A 23027-nucleotide genomic window follows, 5' to 3' on the forward strand; every position below is an offset into this window, starting at 1 on the left:
TTCCTAATCGATAAGAAATTGGGAAATGGGATTTCGTGGTGCATGACGGGAAGCGAGGAACCTATTTCGTTCTCAGAGTGTCGAGCGGTACGCTCCCACCACTACCCATACCCGCTAGCTTCCTGAGTTGAAAATATAGTAAGCCCTGGGGAAGAGGTCTGGAAGGCGTGCTTTTCCCTTCGCCGTTGAGGGGGTACTTTTGCATCACCGTTAAAATTCATCGGCATAGCCGGAACACGTGTGCACAGCTAGCACGGCATGGCCGCCAGGGCGCGAGTTGGTGTTGGTAGCGGCCTCTATTGGGTCTATCTTATCAGTTTCAGACTTACAAATGACGGGCAGTGGTTGATTTTAAATTAAGACGTTGCTTGGAAAGATTTTACAGATTTTGAAGTGAGGCAACGATGATTTAGCTTACCCGTGCCATTCATTTTGCTGTAGTGCACAGGTTAACTTTAAGCCCAGGCTAGGCAGGCCAATTATGAATATGAGGTAGGTACGCAACTTAACAATTGTGGTTCGGTGATAAACAATTGTGTTAATTTCAGCTACACCTATATTCCCAGTTAACTTAAGGGCCCGAGTATGTGTACTCTACACATGTCGGTAGCCTAAGGCCTACACAATTTTATGAAAATCACCCATTTGATATTGTGTGTATATATGATAAAGGTTAATTTTTCCAAATGAAATGCAACTCCCTAGATTCTCCTTTTTATATAGTCATAATTCTAGTTGCTATTTTGTGCAGTGTTGAAAAAGGAAATAAATGGATTTGCAATTTTGATAGTAATTGTGTGATTGTGCAGTTAAAAATTAAAATGATACACATAATAAAAATTGGCGCACTTTCAAACTCGTTCTGTTTCGAAGGACACACGTTTGTGCATAGGTTCGTGTTAATAATTATTTTTATAGTGACATATGAACGGTATCCGACAAAGCTATCAACTTCCAAATTAATTTCGCGAAGGAAGTAAGCATGTATCGTTGAAATCCTTTATTTTTTTCTGAAGCAGACGACGAAGTTTCTCGTGCGGCGCTTGGATCAGATCCATAATTTCCACTATGATAATTTCTCAGTACTGTATTAGTGCAATAGCGCCCTCATTCAATTAGGCTGAAACATGACCCCGGAAGTGATTTGCTACGTAGCACATCGTGCGGTGGTGGCGACACGACATGCACGATGGAAAGGAATTGTTGGTGATCGCTGCCGTCCAGAAAGTCTTAAGTCGGCCTGATCACAGAACAGTGTAACAGTTGAAAAGTTGATCATGCTCTTCATTAACAGTATGGCCGTGATTTGTTGGCGGTAGCGCTGCTATAAAAGGCCATGGATGTCGGCAGTCGACGTGTTAGCAGTACTTCACGTGGTGGTCGTACATGATGGTGCTCGACGCACGGAAAACAACACAACTTCAATCACGGTCCGCTGTGGTGGCCTTGACGTCGCCGGCGGGCAACGGCGGGCAAATGAAGCGGACTTCGCGGCTCTGTTACCGGTACCGGAGGGCTGTCTACGTGGCCACGTTTATCATCGTGGTCCAGCTTGTCGCGGCCTGGACTTTCTTCTTCGTCTTGGAAAAAGATGAAGAAGGTCGAAGGAGACGAGAGGAGATGGTTTGGTCGGCGGATCGAGAGCTGGGGAGAGTGGGCGGAGCCGGTGGAGAGATGAAGGGGGGCAGTAGCAGAGATGTCAACCCTAAACTGAGCGGGGTACATGGTGTTCTGCAAGTAAGTTAATTGTGGAATCCGAGTGTCATCTTGTTTTTGCTGTACTCCTGTAGGTTTGGGAATAATACGAAGTGTTTTTTCAGATGTGAACTGGTCTTGAATTTTTTTCCCCTTCATAAGTTGGCAGATGACAGCGGCCTCATGCACAATACTAGACAACTGCTGAACTAGGCCTACGCATTGTAACTTAGATATTATAACTTAGATGCGCTTGTGTCTGGTAATGCATGTTTTTTGCCACGTAAGCAAAATGGCGCATATTACCGTGAAAGTGCTCATAAAAATTATGTGCCTTGCTCAATATCTAAAAAAGTGATTTTAAGTTGTACACATGGGTACATAATCTTGAGGAGAGATCTATACCATTCAGTAAAGATCTACCTTAGATTATTACAAAGATAAACAAGAACAACAGTGTTTTGTCTAAAAACAAGGGAGTCCTGGGTACATTGATAAACAAGTCATATACAAACAAGCCATAAATAAACAGTGGTTATGCTGATAAATAAACAATGTTTTAGTCAAGAAATAAACATGGTGGTTGATTCTAATTAATTGAAAAACTGTCTCTCTCCCTACAATTTGGTTGTTGAAAGAAGTTTGTAAAAAATTATACCTTTTTCAAACTTGAAAAATCCTTTATTAATGAGAAAAGTCTTATTGATATTGACATGAGGCCCTGGAGTGTTTTGCAATAAGTGTTTTATAACTAAAGGGCTTTAACATGGTAAAAGGATTTGAACGGGGGTCAGACAAGTCGACCGTTGAGACAACTCGACTCGGGACAAGTCGACCGTTGAGACAACTCGACCGTTGAGACAACTCGACAGTATGTGCGATAAATGGAAAGACAAGTCGACCGTTGAGACAAGTGTCCTCGCATGTTTTGGGCCTAGTTTCGGGGATAGTACCGGGGATTTTTGACGGCGGCTGATCGCCGTTTGGGAGTGATGACACATGAGGTTTTTTGTTGCATATAACAGAGCCGATATAGCGCAGCGTGATTGTTTTTGCCGGGCTGGCCTGTGCGCCCACTTGCCGCGCCGGTTGACATGCCCGCGTGCCGGGCCGGGCCCGATCCTCGCGGCAGGGCGCGCCGGCCCAACGCGACGGCCACCGGATCGGATCGCCCTCTGTGCATTGAGTATGCCCGTGCCGCGCCCGGGACCGGTCCTGCAACAAGATTTTTGCAACTTCTTCTGCTCCACGTGTATACATTTCCATTAAGTCGAGCTGTCTCAACGGTCGAGTTTCCCCGAGTCGAGTTGTCTCAACGGTCGATTTGTCTCAACGGTCGACTTGTCTCAACGGTCGACTTGTCCCGAGTCGAGTTGTCTCAACGGTCGACTTGTCTGACATTCATTTGAACAATGAATCCATGGGCGTCAATCGGTGGGGGGACTTTTTCATCACCGAATAGTATTGTTGCCAACATAAGCTCAGAATAGCTGATTCAATGACTCCAAACTCAAAATAATCATGTTTTAAAGTTGATCTTCTGCTCACAAAAGTTGGTTTTAGTGGTCAAAAATTGCTTCAGATCGCACCACAGAGCATCTAGAATCCAAAAAATTCCAGGGCCCATTTAAGCGTGCTTCGCGCTCGCATCAGTGCTGAACAAGGTACCCGTTCCGGTATGCCCCCCCCCCCCCACACTTTTGAGAAGCAATTGACGCCCTTGAATGAACCATTGTTGACCAAAATGTTACAGTCGACAAAAAAGTGACACCTGACATTATCAAACACAGTTGTGTGTGTATGCGTAACTTAACTTTCTCTCCACATAGTCAAACCGGCAAAAATCTATTTCAGTGTTCATTTGATGATCGAATATTGGACTATTCGGTATTTTAGGACAGCCCTAACCAATAGTAATTCACATTGTTATTTCTAACATAATTTGTAATTCAGAGAAATTATGCAAATTCTGATGACTGGAATTCAATGTGGACATTTTGGAATAGCGACGCAATTTGTGCAGGAAAATTGAAGCGAGGAGTCCCAGTGTGATTGTGATTGCAAGACGTGAGGGTTCTTGCATACTGTCTTACAGCACAGCGTGGTACCGAAGCACATTGCGTCTAGACAACATGCTGCACGGGTTCAATTCCAAATGCCTCCTTGGTGGAGGTACTGCCAGGAGCCAGATTCATGGCACTAGTATTAAGCACAGAACTTTGTTGCGCAACTTAACGCAATAAATTGTGGCGCAAGTGGACTTACGCCATTGCGTAAAGTTTTGTGAAATCGGCTGCTGGTGCTACAGTTTGTGCACATTCAGAAGAAAACTTGTCGTGTAGTTCACGTTCATGCCATACGGTAGGCCTATACGTGCAAATCAGTGCGTGGACATGCTGGGTTCCCCTTCCCCACCCCCACCCGAGGTTTCAAGAGTAGTGACGAAGTGCCATCTATTGTGCATGCACTCAGTCCACTTTTTAAAATACTGGTTGTACCGTAATTTTCAGAATATAAGCCGTGTGGAGTATAAGCCGCAGCACGCAAAAATCTGCAAATTAAGATTTGAAGTCCGCGTATAAGCCGCACCGGCGTATAAGCCGCAGCGACCACAGCGGTTTCAATTTTGTAAGGCCTCCAAATTCTAGTCAAAATGCTCTGAACCAGTTCCAGTTACACTACAGAAGCTATAAAAAGGGCCACAAAAGTTATATCAGATCATTTACAATCGATACTCATACAAACAAATATGGAAATTGATGATGAGAAATAAACAACGGGAATTGCTGCCGGCTGCCCCGTCCGGTCCCCGGCTAATAAAAGTTAGTGCATGGCCCGGCAGCCTGCACCGCGCCGGTGAATGACAACATTTTCCCGCAGCACGTGAGAGAGTATGCAACCCACTGTATGTTGTCTGACTGGAGCGCTACAAATCTTGCTTTGTGGCAACAGATGCTGATTTGTTTTTGTCCTTAGAATAAACAGGTCTGTTTTTACCTCAAAACTTATCAAATTGTTGCGATTACTATCGTGTAGTAACGTTAAAAATTCAAGTTTCGATTGTATTTGTAACTTTCTTCGAAAATAGTCAAAACGATGCCGACATTTTTATGGACGAATCCATTAATTTTGTTTTCAGCAACACATCTCTTCTTATACCAGAACATTAAATACACATGTGAATCTTATTTTTATTTTTCAAGGCTCGGCGTATACTATAAGCCGCCCTGTGTATAAGCCGCAGTAAACATTTTCATGGGCAAAATCAACGTATAAGCCGCAGCTTATATTCCGAAAATTACGGTGTGCTTCCCCTTAATTGCTCAAATGTTCTACCACCATTGGCTGACATTTCCAGACGGAATCAATATCAATATTTTATTGACAAGCATGTAACCAATTTATAACATCAAGGCTCTCTCTGATACCCACTGTGATTGTACCAGCAGGTGTGAATGATGTCTGTCCTTGATTAAGGAGCAAAAGATGGATTTCAAATTAGGCATATTAGGCAGCAGGGGGGAAGGGGAGAGGAGGGGGGGGGGGGGTTGGAGGGGGAGCGCTGTCTGTGATAAAGGGCAAGGGCTATCACACAACTGGTGTCATTAGGGTGTGCTTTTACGGGTAGTTCCGGAACCGGGTACCGGACTGAAGAAGAAAAAAAAACCGGGTACCCGTTAAATAAACCCAACCCAAAATTCACATCTCGGAAGGTGCTGTTCAGATTGTGTTCAAAGGTCTGCACTATAATACCACCACATCGATGCGCCAGGACAGCAAGATACATACATTGTACATGTACAAGTGTGTACAGTGAGCTTATAGCTTTTCGGTGTAAACTGCAACCTTCGCGAGTGCGTGAAATATGTTTTGGTTTTCCATGTAACCTGGTTTTCATTTTTTGGATTCCACACAAATGACATTCAAAACTTTTCTTTTTCATCGTCTGAGAAGTTACTAAGCACTTTGTAAAGTTGGTTACTGGTACCCGATCCCATAATCTGGAGCCGGTTCCTGACATCAGCAGTCGGGAACTCGGGTACCCGGTTCCGATGCACAACCCTATTGCAGGGGAGATTTTCGAAAACTGCAAGAATCGAATATAATCTGGACTTCATCGTCACAGACTAAACATGTGTTTTTGGAAGTTTTCCACAAACAAGGATGTGTATCAAACTTTAAAGTGTGTAGATTGGCTTTCAGAGAAACAGGAAAGTCCGAGTTTAGGCCAAAAAAAAAATGTCTCCGGTTTCTGGTATGCACGCGCGTCGCCGTAGCCATGCGCGTCGGCAAAATTAAAAAGTTTTTTTTTTCAATGAAAGATGATGTCTCAAAACCGCCAAACTCACTGGTTTGACTGGAATCCTGCTGCTGCACAATTTTAACGTGTTTTTAGATTGGGTTATGGTCGAGAATGAGCTTTATGTGGCCTCTCTGGACTCCCATATATTTGCACTACATGTAAGTTTAGTCTGGCACCATTTGCAGTCATCAGCCGACATTTGAAGCAAAAAAATCAGGTAAAAAAAAAAAAAAAAGCCGCGTCTCCGCACCACTTTTTGGGTAAGCTCCATACCAGAAACCGGAGACTTTTTTGGGGGGCCTTAGTGTTTCTTTGTTTAAAGTCTATTTTAGACTGCCATGCCAGAGTTGTGCCGAACCAAATTGAATGTACTGGTATTCCTAGAATAAATTTGAATACTTTCTCAGCTTTTGCCAAAAGTCTTGGTTTCAAGACCACCTATAATCGTTTTGTTGGCAATATTTTTGTTGCGCTTGGAACAGCGCACCCTACAGGAACATGGTGTCCTGCCCCCCCCCCCCCCCCCACACGCTTTACAATGTACTACAATGCTCTGTACAAGTTTAACAGTTACCATAAATTAAGTGTGTGCATATGTGTACATTGTACGTGTACGATAGCAATACAAAAGCCTTTGCCATTTTGTGGTTTGACACGGATGGACAATTTGGTTTTTTAATGTGCACAAATCTGTTCACCCGTGGTTCACCTACTGATACAATTCACGACTGCCCTTTTCTTCTGCAGTGCACAATAGGGTTAGAAAGACCCTATTGTATGGTAAGTTCTTGCGACATTTTGCGGTTTTGAGATTTATCAGGTCAACGTTGAATAGTGTTGGTCTTTGGCAAGTTGCTGTTGACATCACGAAAGTTTCACATTGAAGATATTTACTTGGAAAACATAGGGGCCTACATGCACAATTATCCTGTCTGCACATCATATTGGAAATTAGTCAATACTGACAAAAGTATTTTTTGTTTTTTTATTCAAGTATTGCAGTTACAAAGTAGAACAATTATAGGCCATGCTTCATTTATCATTCAAACCATCAAGTTAAGCCAGAGATTTTTCAAGGCTTTTAACATGTACATACGCACAGGTAATATTTTAAGTATTGTTTGAAAGTACTTCACATACATATACATGTACTGTATAGTAGGCAAGAAATTAAATTGCGGCTCAAGACATATTTTTATTTTGTTGAAGGACCCTTGAATTACATACAAGAAAGTTCCTCTATTTGTGACCTTTTCATAAACTTTGTGTGTGAAGGTGATATTATTTGCACTAAATCCTTGGAAACTATTTGGACTTAATAGAGTATTTCTCATTATTTAAGATTTTGGAGTCAGTGTCTGTATAGGGAGTTGCTTCTGCAGAAAAAAGTGAAGTCACGATTCCAAGATCTCTCTGAATCAGAAATTCTGCCCCTCAAATTCATGTGGCATACATGGTTGCCAAGTTCAGTGGCAATCGCCACACAATTCCAGGGAAGTAGACACAACACAAGCCCAGCACAGGTCGTATCAACAAGTACCAGTAAGGGGCATTTGGGGAATATGCTCAACTTTTTTCCTACGGACCTGAGGTCAGCGTGGCGGGTCGTAAGGGTGACTGCACTTCTGAGATTGGCTTGTAACGCAGTGTCGGTCCTGCTGGGATTTCTGATCAAGTCGTTGCTGGAACCAGATGGTCCGAAATTGAGAAAATTGCAACCATATTGTGTTGTGATACACATTGTACATGTTCATTACAATGTTTGCTGTAGGTGTGCCTACCGGTAGTAATGTCTGTCGCAATTTGTCAGTTGTTAACAAACACTGCCAGTTAAAAAAACACTGCCAGCTTGCTAACAAATATTGCATAAAAGGTACCGGAGAGTAAATCATTTGTCCTTTGTGCAATTGTTTCATTTGAAGCAACAAAAGTGCTCACAATCAAAAGATGAGTGCTGAACAACTAACCTGATGAAGTTTTAGCTCTGTGAATGCTGTAGGCCTATTGTCCGAGAAAACAATATTCTAGGAACTCAATTTCAATTCAAAATGTGCTGCGTCATATTGAATTGCTCTCAAAATCAGCATCCGGAAAACGTTCTCATATAGGCGCGCACCCATTCACGGACTCTCCCAATTACAAACCAAAGGTACTAAACAGAAATTTCCAAAAATTAACTCATCTTTGGAAATGACCTTTTATTGTTTTCTTCAAAATCACAGCATGCCAGAAAGGAATAGTTTCACTGTGAGTTTAATGGCATTAATATCTTTCAGGGGTGTGAAATCTCAGCTTAAAAGCTGGTTTCAGCTTTTTTTGTTTTGGATTTCAGCTTTTTTCCTTCACTTGCTGTGTACAAAAGTATAGGAGATTTCCAGAGTTCAGCTTTTTTACACCTTTTCCAGCTGTTTTCAGCTATTTTTATCAGTGGTCACTCACACCCCTGATCTTTAAACCAAATATGCTAATAACAATAATTTGGTCGGTTACTGTTTGGATGGATAGTGATTTGGTAAAATGTACATGTAGGCCTAACCTTAAAGTTGTGTTCCCCCGTGCTGTTGTGGAGTTTCATTCCGAAAAATAGATTCCTGTTTTAAATTGCTATTATTCTAGCAATACAAAGGTTATTTACTTTTAAATGAGGCATCGACCAAAACGATCAGTCCAGTTACTGTATTAATACTTTACAATTTGAATTAATGGCTACAAGACAATAATTCTGCTCTTCTGGTGTATGGACGGGGAGTCAGTCTGCTCGCAAAGCAAATCTGTTTGCGCCAAAAACAAAACAAAAATATTTTTTTAGAGGGTTTCAGAAGTCCAAAAAAGGAAGGAAAAATTTAGGTTTTTTTAGTTAGAATTTAGAAAAAAATACATTTTGAAAATTTATGAATAGAAAAAAGAGCATGGGAAAGCAACTTTTAATGTATTTTAATCAAATCAATGAATATTTGTACATTGTGTGGGTTCTGAATAAAAGATTATAAAGGAAAATTTTCAATCTATAGTTAATCATTTTATGGAGGTAAAATTGAAAGTACGGTACCTGTACTTTTATTTTTGATTCTGCCCACCAATTTTAATAAAAGTCCAGTGAGTGATTTCCCATGATTTCTATTGCAAAATTTGAGGCATTGATATGATATGCCTGAGTTATTGTTGGGCTGCAAATACCGTAATCTTTTCATAACTAAGGTGGACAGATTGATCAATGTCTCTTTCAGATTCTGAAAATTCAGAAGAGAATAACTTTTGTAGTGCTACCAAAATAGCACTTTAAATAACAAAATGTACTGTTTTTTAGGAGAAGACTAAACAAAAAGTTCCACAGCGAGAGTAACTTTAACAAAAGTCTACTCAATGATCTCAGCCAAAGCAAAATGCCCTTTCAGTTTTGGATGTCGGAAAGTCTGCCCACAGCATTACACAAACATCAAACGTTGTTATTCTATCCCTGCAATCGCTCTCTCTGGAGACGAAATGTAATCCCAAGCTAGTCTGAGTTCTGGAATAACATGGTACAGGGAAAATGGAGCTATATAAAGCTACAATGACGTCTCGGCAGCAAGTCATTTTGTACGGTACATGTATCAGTTTCCCCCAAAAAAGTAGGGAATCATAAAAAGTTGTATTTTTCCAGCAGTAGTGTATGCATACTCATGTAGAGGCTGAAAATGCTGATCGTGGGCGAGTGAATCCAGATAATTGTCCAGGCTGCGGGTGTCCTTCAAAAACTAAATAATGCATACTTTATAATGCATTGTGCAGACTATTAAATTATTTTGCACTCGGTCATTGATGCAAAGAAAAATTGTGAACCGAGAGTACAGTACATGTACACACTAGATGAACACAACTGTAGTTGTACGGTGTATTGACCTATCGTGGTAGAATCGCATTAGAATCGCGTCAATGCAGCTTTTGAAATATTTTCAAATTACATGATACAAATGGACGAGGAACTTGCAAAATCGGAGACAAACAAAACTGAGTGTACAAAAACTCCATAGGGTTGTCTAAGGGGCGTCCACTTGCAAGTGGCAATAGGTCAATTTGCAGGCAACTAAATGTAGTTGTACAGTGTATTGTAGGCACATGTGCACAGTATTGTTAGACTCGAGTCCAGTCTGTCTCGAGTCGCAATTTGGGTGACTTGGACTCAACTTGAGTCACATTGGCAAAAGACGCCGACTCGACCATCATGACTCAGACATGACAGTTGTGACTCACGAATCACATTTTTATACCCAAAAAATCAGCTATTAAATACTTAAATCTCTAAAAGTAACGTTACAGCAACCAAACAAAAACGGTAACGCTTTACATGTAAATTCAACAGAGTTTGTTCAGTGTTTGCTAATTTACAGCGGGAACACCTGATGTGACATCCCAAATTTGTGTTTGCATTTGCTGTTATCCCGAGTATGAACTGACCATAAAATCTGCAAAGTCGTGGCTCAATCAAGCAAATCATTCTGTAATTATTATTGATTAATATTTCATGCCTCATGTCGGTAAATTTGTGCATTTTCCAACCCATCTTCAATCTGTATTATAAATATCTTGCGTTTTTTTCCCTTGCTTTTTTTTTCCCCCCACAGAAACAACCAGTTGACAAAATCCAGTTTGCATCTGTCGGAAACAACTCCAGTTATCCAAAGGTAAACAATTCCTCCAAAAGTTTCAACTTTAGATACCGGGTAGTATTCATTTTGCAGTGCACCCACATATAGATCTGTGTAGATTATATTGGACCTAGTCTCAATCGAAGAATAGCACTTTGGTTAACAAAACATCGGCGGGAAAAAAAAGCTTCTGAATTTCCTTTCACGAAATGGAAACCGGTCACGTTCCAATTTAAAGCCAGAAAATGACTCCAATAAATTTCCCCCGAGCTTTGGTTCGGGTGGCCTAGTTCCCCGTCCCCCCTTCAATCTAAATGCCATTAATTTGATTGACCCAAAACACTTGGTCTGCCCTCTGCTACTAAATTGCGACCGCGAAGTCGGACCGCAACGCTTCTTAACCGCGGCGTAACAACTCACCCAAATTCCCCGCGAGGTTTGCTATTAACCCAATCAACGTGTTTCTCACCCCCCACCATGGGACATTCACACAAAATATCGATCTATGAATAATTTGATTGCTCGGGAAGAAAAGGGGAAAAAAGAAAAAAAATCCAACAAAATAAATTAGTGTGCCATCTGTTCCCACTGTGTAAAGAAATGCAATGCAAACAATTTTTCTTAATTTTTTTCTCGATTCTAGAGAATGTTAATCAATATGTTTACCTTTTGATTATTTGACTCTCAACATCAGTAGTTACATGTACATGTGCTGATAAAAGATTGTACACAATAAAAAGGCCATTTTCTCAAAGTATATTATATTCATACATATGTAATTCGAATATCTCTATATAAAAACGCTTGCGAATTCACAAAGTCAGCTTACTGCAGAGTTGTAGTCGAGTCACCAACGTCAAGTCCCGAGTCACCGGCCTCGAGTCCGAGTCTCGAGTCACAAGCCTCAAGTCCAAATCCGAGTCACTTGTTCTTAGTTGTTCACCAAACTAATCAAATTTTTTTTAATTATTTTTCAATCATCCATTGTCCAAGTAAATTTCAGTGTACATTTGTATATAGTTTACCTTGTGTGTGTACATGTTGTTTAGACCCAAAATGTGTTTTCCTTTTAATTCCCATTCCTAAAAAAATCCTCCTCCATCCCTTCCCTCCATGTTTTATCACCCAAACATTATTCCTCAATGATCCTTTCCCATCCCTACCCCGTGTGCGGCCCCTGGATACGATTTTCCGCAGCGCTGTGTTTTGTCTACGGAGTAAAACAGAATGATATGTCGTCACACAAATACATACCGGTAACGTTATGTTTCTCTTTTGATGAAAATATGTGACTCGAGTCCAAGCTCGAGTCCGAGTCATCATGGTCGAGTCCGAGTCATTTTCCAATGTAACTCGAGTCGAGTCCAAGTAACGAAATATGTAACTCGAGTCCGACTCAAGTCCGAGTCCTGGACTCGAGTCCTACAACACTGGCTTACTGTTACAGTGTACATCATAAATTAAAATTTGCACTGGGGATGGTTCGGCCATCAGGAAGTTTTCGACAGTGTTTGAAGGTGAACGCCAATGATTAATACCCCCAATTAAAAAAGTTCTCAAAGGTGTTCAAGAGACATCGGATTAAAGGCACATAGGATCATTTGCCTTATCCCCAAAGTAATGTACCAAATTATTATCCAAACTTACTTGGACAAAAATTCATACTGATACTAAACACCCCTTGAAATTAATCCATCTGGCTTGCTGTCATTCAGAAGAAATCAAGAAACATGTTGGTGAGTTTTGACAATTGGTCAATTGACTGATCGTTGGAAATACAGAGTGCTACATGGCCAAGATCTTGTTTCGTCATCAAAAATTTTCACCGTTTTCTCGAAAAGTATAATGTCCGCTGAGCTGAAACTTCATCAGATTAGGGTTGTTTTTTTCCTTGATAGAGTTTTGTAGCCCTTGCACTTGCCATTTGTAGCAAAGTAAGGGTCCGGGGTCTGATCTGAATATTGAGCCAGAGTTAACTGCGAAATGTAACAGACGAAAGTGGAGCCAGAAGTGGCTGTACAGGGTGAGTAAAAAAAAAATGAAACCCAAATGTTGGGACCATTGTTTTAGTGAATTTCTGCATGTAGTACTTTCAAAATCTAGGATATGAAAGCCCAATTCATCACCTTTCTTTTAGTACAAGAATCATTCGAATCACTTATGTACTTCTCAAGTTACAGAGTTTTAAACACAACCACCGTTTTAAAGTTCAGTCCACGGATCACAAAGAAGGTGCGCGTTCTTTCAGCAAAACGAAAACAATTCACACACCTCCCTATGTGATTTGTTTTTGTTTTGCTGAAAGAACACTGAACTTTTTTGTGATCCGTGGACAGAACCTTAAAACAGCGGTTGTGTTTAAAACTCTGTAACTTGCAAAGTACATGAGTGATTTGAATGATTCTTGTACTAAAAGAAAGCTTATGAATTGGGCTTTCATATCCTAGATTTTGGAAGTGCTACATGCAGAACTTCACTAAAACAATGGTCCCGACATTTGGGTTTCGGGTTTTTTTACTCACCCTGTATTTTGTAATGGAGTGATTGGATATTTTCAAAATGGCGACAGACTCACAGTGTTCTCAAAACGGAACGGGAACATTCCACCTTTGGGGCATGGGATCATTTGCTTCTCTTGCATTTTGATCTTTTTCAATAAATAACATCACTTAAAATCCAAGAAGAAGAGTGCTTGAAAACGAGGGTATATATTTGGTAGGTGTACGTGAAGGCAATTTCGGTCGATGTGCTTGTCTGCAACCTTTATATTCTGTGTTCATATACACACCATTGTTTTTGTATTAAGCACTAGACATGCTAGACATCATTTCAAGCATGCACGTCCGATACACTAATCACATTAAAACCAGGGGCTGTTTGCCAAACATATAAATGTCGCTTTAATAGTCACTAACTTGATCGCATACCGCCAACAGCCCTGCAACACACATATACTCTCTTGATGTCGGCCTTTGTAGTAATGCGATTTCCTGTTGGATCATCAGATAATCATGCTTCGTAATTAGCGGCGTATGAAAGGCCGGGGTTCATGTATGCATACATCATGTATGCCATTAAGGGGATTAAAAACGCGTCATCTGTGGACAGAGTGTACTATATTTTCCTTAAAGGCTGGGATTCGAGAAGGAAGGATGGCAGAATCTGCTTATGGAAACTTGTGATTGGATTGCGTGAAGCGGCCATTTTAAAGCGAGCTGAAGTGGTTAATGGGACCGTGCAGCGAACTAATTCAAGTGAGACTTTCTACGCAAGCTCATTAGCATAAAAAGTGCCCCCCCCCCAACTTCTTTTGAAAAAGGAGACCGTTTGGCTTTTAAAACGGTGGAATTGTGTAAATATAGCCAAGGATCAACTCCCTGGTTTTTGGGCTTCGATCTGAGGGCAGGCTTGATAACATTACGGATGAAAAATGGGTCCTATTTGCCTGAGAAAGTGGAAGGATGTCACTTTTAAAATGGCTACATGTACAATGTAGGCTTGGGAACTATTACTTTTCGGGAGGTGATTTTGTTTTGGTATGAATATATAAAAATGTAATTGGCTAGTTGCCTTGTTTACCCAAAATTGAAAAGAAATGAAAAGATGAAGGACAAGACAATAATTTAATGCTTGTTTGAGAAACCCCAGTGATGTCGGGTTGCATGTTATTTGGCCCTGAACTTTCTTCATTTTACACTGTTTTCAATGGGGCTTGAATTAGTTAGATGCACCTGATAGGGAATGTCTACAAATGCCTGTACGTGTACTGTGAAGTACATAACATCCCCACCCCTCCTCAGCTCGTTCTCTGTCTCCCCCCCCCCCAGCCACCCCCCCCCCCCCCGGCACACCCAAGAAAACATAAATAACATAACCAGGCCTCACAGTGAAATGTTTCAAATTATAAAACCTATAAAAAGTTATATTTCAACTTGGGAGCCTATTTTATTGTTAAATTAACTAATATTGAACCTATCGATATTTTTATACCGGCATACATTTCAACAAATTTTTAAAGAAAATTTTAAGAATCAATTTGACCCACAGTGTTTAGGCCTTGTAAAATAAATTCCAAAATAACCACGTTGTCAATCAGGTCAACATGTACATCTCTAAAGCCCGGTTCAAACTTCACGCGAAAGCAAGTGCGAAGCGAAATTCATGTCGTCAACAATGGTGGACGCGCTTCGTACGTATTGTTGACGTCACGAATTTCGCTTCGCTTTCGCTTTCATTTGCGTGAAGTATGAACCGGGCTTTAGATTTTGTTCACAAGTGTTTCAGAATTGGGCAGTTTGCATGAAATTATGTAACTTGATCTAGTGTAGAGATCTTGAAGTAAGCAATTACATGTAGCTATATTTTTGCATCCTAAAGTCATATCAATTCCTATAGTTTTGGCGCTTGGAAAACCTGTACCTAAATTTTGATTTTCAAAACCTATTAAAAACTTTGACGAGGGGCACTGTGAGGATTGCATACATGCAACACTCTCTAGGTGAAATGACTCTTCCACGGAATTGTAAACCTCAATGAAAACACTTTTAAAAATCCAAATGCCACAAATGAAACAATTGTGTTATTTAAAGATTATCTGTATTTGATTGAAATATACATAATTTATTAAAAACAGTGTTCTATAGTTCAGCTGTCACTTTTTAACTAAAAAGTTGATTAAAAAGTGCGCACAAAAATCAATTTGAGTACGTCTGACACCATGTGTTCAAGCCGATTTCTACTGAAGCATAAAAGTTGGATAGATGAATTCTTCATTAAATCATTGTTGTAACTATATTTGTTATCATAATTAAAATCCAGTTAAGAATTATAACTATTATAATATACACTGTTGAATTGTTCAGAATGTATGTCTGACACTGTGCAACTGCCCAAAAGGTAAACCCTCCTTTGAAAACATACGTTCTGTGCCAAGTAGTCTTTTCAGTCAAAATCAAACAAGTGACTGTTTTCAACAGTTAACAATTCCCAGCCTACATAACTGGCTGAGACTGTAAAAGTAACTGCTGTGTTCTGACTCCTGGTGAGTGGTAAAACAGCTGTGATCACAACTTGCCTGCTTTGTGGTGACCCAGTTTGACTAAAGTCACAGTGCTTGCTTGACATACACCGCGTTCCCACTTGAATTGGAAAAAGGTGGATCAAGATCCGGCATTTTGGTGTGATCGTTATCTTACCGCAACGAAACCGCAAGTCGCGTTCCCACTTATGCTTGATCCACCTTTTCGCACGGAAATGTTGGGTCCGAAAGGTCACTGAGTTCGAAATTACGCGCGCTCTGTGGGAGTGCCATTGTTGCATGGTTGCATGCTAGGCCAGGATGGGTCAGTTTTCAAACAGCACTATCAGAATTCACCGACAAAAATTACGCGAATTCACCAACATAAATCACGGATCCGTAGAGGATCCGTGCGTGCATAAATTAACAGGTGAAATCCAACAGAGCCGCTCATTGTGTGACATCACGGCAGAAACCAATGCATCGATAAGGGATTCCCTGGTTCTGAAGCTTCTCATTGGTTAGAAATGGTCACATGATGTACTACGACATCATTTTCCAATTTTCTATAATCAATACTTCAGATTTGTCACCTCCGTACGTACCGCGTTATCGGCACTATTCTCATCGCATACTTGTAAGCTTTTCCATGATTCTGTGCCAAAGTGAAGTCTTTTGGTGAGTGCGGACTCAGAGTCATTTATGGATGGAAAAATAAGTAAAATTTCAGGAATGAAAAAGTTTTAGTAATGGACGAACACGCAACAAAAATAAGGCCTATATAGTGTAGTTTTAGGATACCACGTGCGCTTTTGCATGCGCGGTGCTAGCCCGTAGTTCAGCGGTTGTTTATTGTGCATGTTGTATACGCTGGAAATGTTCACATGAGCTACATGTACACGCCTGAAAACGTGTTTCTTCGTTCATGAGACCGCAACATTTTCGCGCCACTCGTGCACCGGGCGGATGTTAACAGGTCAAATTGCCGGATCAGATCCACCTTTTGCATTCCCATCTGATCGTGATCCGGCAATTGCCGGATCTGATCCACCAATTGGGGGATCTCTATCCTGGTCCAGAGGTGGATCAGAAAAGGTGGATCTGATCCTGATCCACCTTATAACGGTTAGCGTTCCCACTACACACAATTGCCGGATCTGATCCACCAATTGGGGGATCTGATCCGGCAATTTGGCAAAAGGTGGATCAGATCCCCCAATTGGTGGATCAAGTGGGAACGGGGTCATACTGGTATGATCTGACTGCTGGTGACTAGCCTTTGCTAAAAGTAAAGCAGAGTTAGGAAATATGAAACAAAAATTAACAGGAACATTTTTTTTTCTTTTCAAAATACTGTTAAACTTTTGAAATGAATTACCGGTATACGATCAAGTGGAAGGCATAGAAGTAAGCAAGTTGTCATTGGTTCGAGTCTCACCCCAGCAAACTTGCAAAAAGAAAATTGCCCGCAAGCTTTCAGACACCACTGGGTTTACAGTGTTGGCCAAATTATGTTGTGAAGGCAAAAAATCAATATTTAATAAATTGATTGCTAGCAAGTTTTGTCAATTTGATTTTCTTGACGTGCATAAAAGAACGAATAAATTACGGACTCAAAAACGTCTTGCAAGAAAAGATGCCCCAAGAACCCGAAAAAAAGTGTTCATAAAGAGAAGAGGCGTGCGCTTCTGAATGAACAAACAAGTGATTAACATCAAATTTACACCCTTTCCCGCCTGGAGCTATTTTAATAAATATTCCCGCGCGGAAAGGTAAACTGTGATTTGGATTGATTAACGAGGATCACGCGCGCGGCGTGCAGGTTAGATCCCGTCGCGATTTTTGACCCATTTTCTCCTCTCTTCTCTTTGGTCGTGCCGAAGAGGAAGCGAAATGATGCAGATTGCAACCAATCTGGCCAAGAAAGATCCACATCTGAGAAAAGCGCCTCCGGGTATAATCCTCAGTTTTTTAATGGAAAAGAAATTTGTTGGTCACGGTAGACGGATCGTGTCCCGTGGTAAAAGGAGGCGATGGTTCATCGTTACGGTCAAATTGTCATACAAAGGACAGAAATATGTTGCTGGATGTTTAAATTTAATGAACCAGACAAGGTTGATGCACTGTAGGGGTACATGGTTAGCAACTGTTCATGAAGAATTAATGTCGCATTCATTTTAAGTATAATGCCATATGTAGTAGGCCTTGTTTTAAAATTGGCTCAGCTTTCACATGTACGTTTACCAATATCTATGTCAGATTTGTTTAAATTAATGGAATTTTGCCTCCAGGTAATCTAAATTATGGAGATTTTTGCTGGGAGATAGCAGCTCAACAAAAATCATCATGTCTCTCCATTAATTACATGTTCATGTAGTTAGTACCGGTATTTTATTAATAAAGTAACAAACGTTGACATTGTCTATTGCTCCTACATACTTTGACCGATTTCAACCAAACTGTGTCAAAAGTATCAGTAGCCCAGCCCCGACATGTCACATGATCAAACTGGGGTCAAAGGTCATTATGGTGTCACTGGGGTCAAAAAGCTGATTTTTTTTTAACACGAATTTGTTGGCCCGCAGCTTCCGAGATATTTCCGATCTAGCTAATTGTTCTTTCACTTACGTGCATTAGGCCTATATGTTTGTATGCTGTGTACTTGCAAGAAGGAGGTCGAGTCCCACCTGAGTCTGATTGAGAATGTTTCTTTTCAAAATCTCTCATATGTAAACTGCGTATATCATGGTATTTGTTTATAAAACACCCAGTTCTTGAGAAACATCTCTTGATATACATGCATTCCTGAGTACAGCCATTCCATGTAAGGGTCATCACCAAACTCAAAAATTGAAGTGAAAGGAATAAATTTTTGTCAGTTATATTTGATAAGAGGAATATTGAAACCATCTAAATCTCAAAAGATTTTTTAAAATAAATCATTTGAATTAAAGTTTCAGCCTCCTGAACATGGATGAATTTTGTGGGCGAAACGGAGGGTCAGGGGTATAAATCACAAACTGAGGAAGTAATTGAAGCTCATTCATAAGATTGTGCTTTATCTGCATACATTTGGTAGCTATTCCAGTCTATTTGATAAAACATTGAGAATTTTTCGAAATGTCTTCAGTATTTTCCCACTATTTCATCGTGAAAACACCCTCAAAAATATGTCACGCGAGTCACAAAAAAGGACTTTTTTTCAGATTATTTAATAACTAGAGAGGGATTCAGCTAGTGTTTGATATTTGTAAATGAAATAGTGGTGGTCTATCAATAAAAGTATGAATATTCTTATTTGCTCTACATTCCTTGTAGAAAAAACTATCTCAAGAATGTCACGCGAGTCACACATGATGTATGTCACGCGAGTCACCAGGGGTGGATCCAGGAATTTTCGCAGGGGGGGAGGGGTTTCATCAGCCAAAAAATTTGAAAATGTACACACGTTTTTTTCTCTGGACACTCGCTTCCGTAAAATAAAAAACTGGGGGGGGGGGGTGGGGGGCTGGTACCAATTTCAATTGGGGGCGCTGTTCAATTGGGGACGATTATTAACACATTACAGAATGGTGTACCGTATTTTGAACAGGCGGACATTAGACCAGTATAATGTTTTTGGGGGTGTCACGCGGGGGGGGGGGGGGGGGGAATTTTTTTTTTGACAGAGCTGGGGGGGGGGGTGACCCCCCCAAAAAAACCTCTGGATCCGCGCCTGGTCACAAGCCAGGAATGTTTCATTTACATGTAATACAAAGAAACAATGCCATAGGCCCTATTAAATTATAGAATTCGAATTAAGTCTTTAAAAGCATTAGTTATGTAACAAGAAATTGAATCAGTTTTTTACAAATGTATATACAGTCGAGTCTCGTTAATACAAACTCGTTCGGACCTAGCCAAATTGTTTGTTATATCAGAATTTTGTACTAAGAGGAACATCAGTCCCATTCATTGTGCACATAAATGCACAGTCGGGACTAAGGCTTTATGTTTGTTATAACCAGAATTTTGTATTTACAGCATTTGTACATACGAGATTCGACTGTACTGTATACATTCCGATACAACTGCATCATTCATTGCAGCTCGATCTTACCATTTAAGGAAACTGGGACTCTACATGACCAAGAATTACAACTGTTTTCCTGAAATAATCACCCGTGGATTGATGACATCACTTCGTAACTAAAATTCCAAAACATTTTTTTCTCTCTATGTCATTGTTAAGGATATTGTGTTTAAACCAGATTTCCACCCCCAACATTTGCCAAAGTAAAGGGATAAATAGCAGTTTTCACACTCTTTCATAAGGTATTCACAGGTAAATCATTTTTATTAATATAATATTATGATTTGATTCGTTATACTAAAATTACAGTTATAATGTGAAAGTGAAAAGCTACTGTGTCATGCGAGTCACGCATTTGTGTCACGCGAGTCACATTTTCTTCAGGCCTTTTCTTACAACAAGGGATATTTGGCACAATACAACTTATGCATGTATTGGGTGAGGGTATTAAGTTCTAAGTTCTGTAAGAATAATTTTTAGAACACTGGTAGATCCATAGGAAAAGCTATTTGAATCAAGGGATGTCAAAAATCCCTTTTTCTATCCTGTCATGCGAGTCACGTCAAAGAAACTGTGATACATGAAAAAATAGCGATTTTAAAGTAATCATATAAAAACTAAACCATAAATTCACAATGCCCTGACTCAAATACATGCTAATTTGAGTTGAATAAATGCCAGGTTAACAACAGTAATGCATTAAAACTTTACATTTTGTTCAAATGTCACGCGAGTCACCATGGAATGGCTGAGTAGATGATTTCAAAATCAATTTACAGGCAAAAAAAACCCCAGACCTACATGTACTTGAACCCGATCTATTCCAACCTACCTGAATTATTTTGCAGCAAAATTACCTACCTCAAAATTGTATTACAATTTTTGGCCAAGAATTCAAAATAAAGTATACTTTGAATAAAAATGGTCTTTCATAAGCAACTTTGTGGGAGATGTGTTGTTAGTTAATTGATCAGTTAAAAAGGTAAATTATTTAAACAGAATATATGTACCATTAAATGTATCCTTAAGTACACAAGCAAGTGTAAAAGAGCAAATGACAAACATTAAAAAAAATTGCAAGATGAAATTACTTTCCTACCTACCTACCTCAGGGACAATGTTAAGGGCATAACTGTAATTGCAATGTGGGGGGGGGGGTGCCTAGTGCTGAAGTATCAGGTTTTCTAGTCGAGCTTGACAATTGCGTCTTATCTTTCAACTGCACTTGACAATGCAGGCATGAAACTGGATGCCTGAAACCACAAAGAATGGAATCTCAAAGAGGAACACTAAGGAAGAATACTGCGGTATTGAAATTCCATACCGAGTTCACCGGTGTTTCGGTATTCATGAGTCATTAGTCGGTTTTGATCGGTATTTAAAAAAAAAAGTGACTATCCGGTAATACCGAAATATCGTCCAAGCCTAGGGCCTACCTGTACATGTAAATAAATTTGGAAAGTTGAAGGAGAGAGGTGCAGAAATAATCAGTTGTGTTAGGAATCATGAGTAAAACATTCATTTTTGAATTGGATATGGACAGGCCTCGGTTTTGTTTTTAATCAAAATCTTGTCCACGTTCTCCTGTGTGCCTTATCCAAATAAAGGAATGTCTACTACTACAACTAGCTTTGATTAAAAAGTGACTTCAATCCTGGGTCTGTTGAGACATGAAACACCACCTGACATTTTTGTTGATTTTGAAATCTAATTACTCCGTCCATGAAGGTTTGAAGGTTTTGAGGTGACTTGTCCAGAATTGTCCAGACTCGAAATCCATCACTGAGGCACGTCTGCTTTCAAAAAATCCTCTCGTTGACAGATCATTCTGCACTTGTGAAGATTATCTCTCAACTAGTTCGGCTAATGCTGCCTTAATTGTGTTCACAGAGTGTTGGCAGAGTGTTTATAGGCGTGTACCTTTTTGAACTGGCACCTGTGAAAGTTTAAATATGGAAAACTGACGATTTCAGAGGAATCCAGTCGTGACAAACAACAAAAAGCTGCCGGAAGCATTTCGTTTTAGTCCCGCCGTTTTGAAACAGGTGCATGTATTTTTTGTCTAAAATTGAAAATCTGCAGGCATACGGAGCAAATTTAGCGCACAAATTAGCTTGTTTTTTCCTTCCTCGATATGCCAATGCTATTTACGGGTCGAGATATTGATTGAAATTTCCAAAGAAGACGAGAAAAGATGAGCTGAATGGCATTCCGAGTGGGTGTGAGGAGTTTTGGAGTGGCGCCGAAAGGGGAAGATGTGCCCTGTAAGGACATGTTACTATAGATCTGTCGGCAACAGGAAAGTGCACTTGACAAAATGATACTCTGTCATGTGAAGTACATGCCGCACTCCTTCAACAAAATATTAAATGCTTAAAGGCTTGTAATGCTTGGAAGTATTGTGTTGTTGGCGATTTGGCATTAAAATTGTCAGAGTACACTGACAATGTGTCAGTCAGTATGTCGATTTGATGTACCTCTACGTATGTTGGGCACGATCGGTCGATCACGTTGGGCGATGGGTCGATTCTGTAGGATATCCCAGACTTTACTTACCTTTTTAAAAAAAATCCTCCAGAGCTGTGAAAAGGTGTTCGACTGGTAGCAGCGCAATCGACTGATCACGCACATCGACCGATCGCACCCAACATACGTATATGTGCCACTATGTGAGATGGACATTGATAACATTATTTCAGTTTTCTCAATTTCGAATTTTTGTTAATTTGTTTAGCGATTCAAAATACTTCAAAAATAAAAAAAGAAAGAAAATGTGCTTAGCCATTTATGGCACTACATTTTTTTTTTTAAATTGATGGTTTGATCTCTGACAGGAGCAAAAAATGGTGTGTTGTATAAATCATTTTGGGCCCATTTTTTGCAAATTTCTTCATATACTGTACCAGTGCAGAATGCCTTTATTCTCATATGAATGGATGCACGCAGTCTAACGCCAAAGACAAACTAAAAAGCAAGCCATTAAATTGATGGAGCTATAGGCATGCCAGCTGTTCCGCACTCCGCATCAATACAATAATCAAATTAAAAATCTCTCGCTGCTTGTTCAAAATATTAATTTCACTTAAATGTCCATTACGCCGGTTTGCACTTTGCCGAAAAGAACGCACGGCTGGGCACGGGTGCACAATATCTGAGTCATGTGTACTCTGCGTGCTGCGCCGCGTGTTTGTTTTTTGGGTTTTTTACAATTAGCGTCTAGACAACTACATGGACTCGCCCTCAAGGTTAAAAAAGACAGTATACTTTATTAATGCGTTAATTAGAGTCGTTAATCCATTCTCACTTAATTAC

General features: G+C 40.1%; 1 protein-coding gene across 4 annotated transcripts in view; it reads left to right on the plus strand.

Moving 5' to 3' along the window:
- Positions 1 to 230: 230 nt before the first annotated feature.
- The window catches only part of LOC119735427 (xylosyltransferase 1-like), a 61451-nt gene continuing 38654 nt past the window's right edge, over positions 231 to 23027 (plus strand). The window contains exons 1-3 of one of the 4 annotated variants that reach the window (XM_038209129.1): positions 231 to 492; positions 1020 to 1737; positions 10603 to 10662. In XM_038209129.1, the coding sequence (XP_038065057.1) occupies positions 1387 to 1737; positions 10603 to 10662 (411 nt within the window). In that variant the 5' untranslated portion in view covers positions 231 to 492; positions 1020 to 1386. The remainder of the gene's footprint in view (positions 493 to 1019; positions 1738 to 10602; positions 10663 to 23027) is intronic. The other 3 variants (XM_038209127.1, XM_038209128.1, XM_038209130.1) reach the window with 3 other exon arrangements.

The sequence above is a fragment of the Patiria miniata genome, unplaced genomic scaffold (genome assembly GCF_015706575.1).
Source record: "Patiria miniata isolate m_02_andy unplaced genomic scaffold, ASM1570657v1 HiC_scaffold_29, whole genome shotgun sequence".
NCBI classification, from domain to species: domain Eukaryota; kingdom Metazoa; phylum Echinodermata; class Asteroidea; order Valvatida; family Asterinidae; genus Patiria; species Patiria miniata.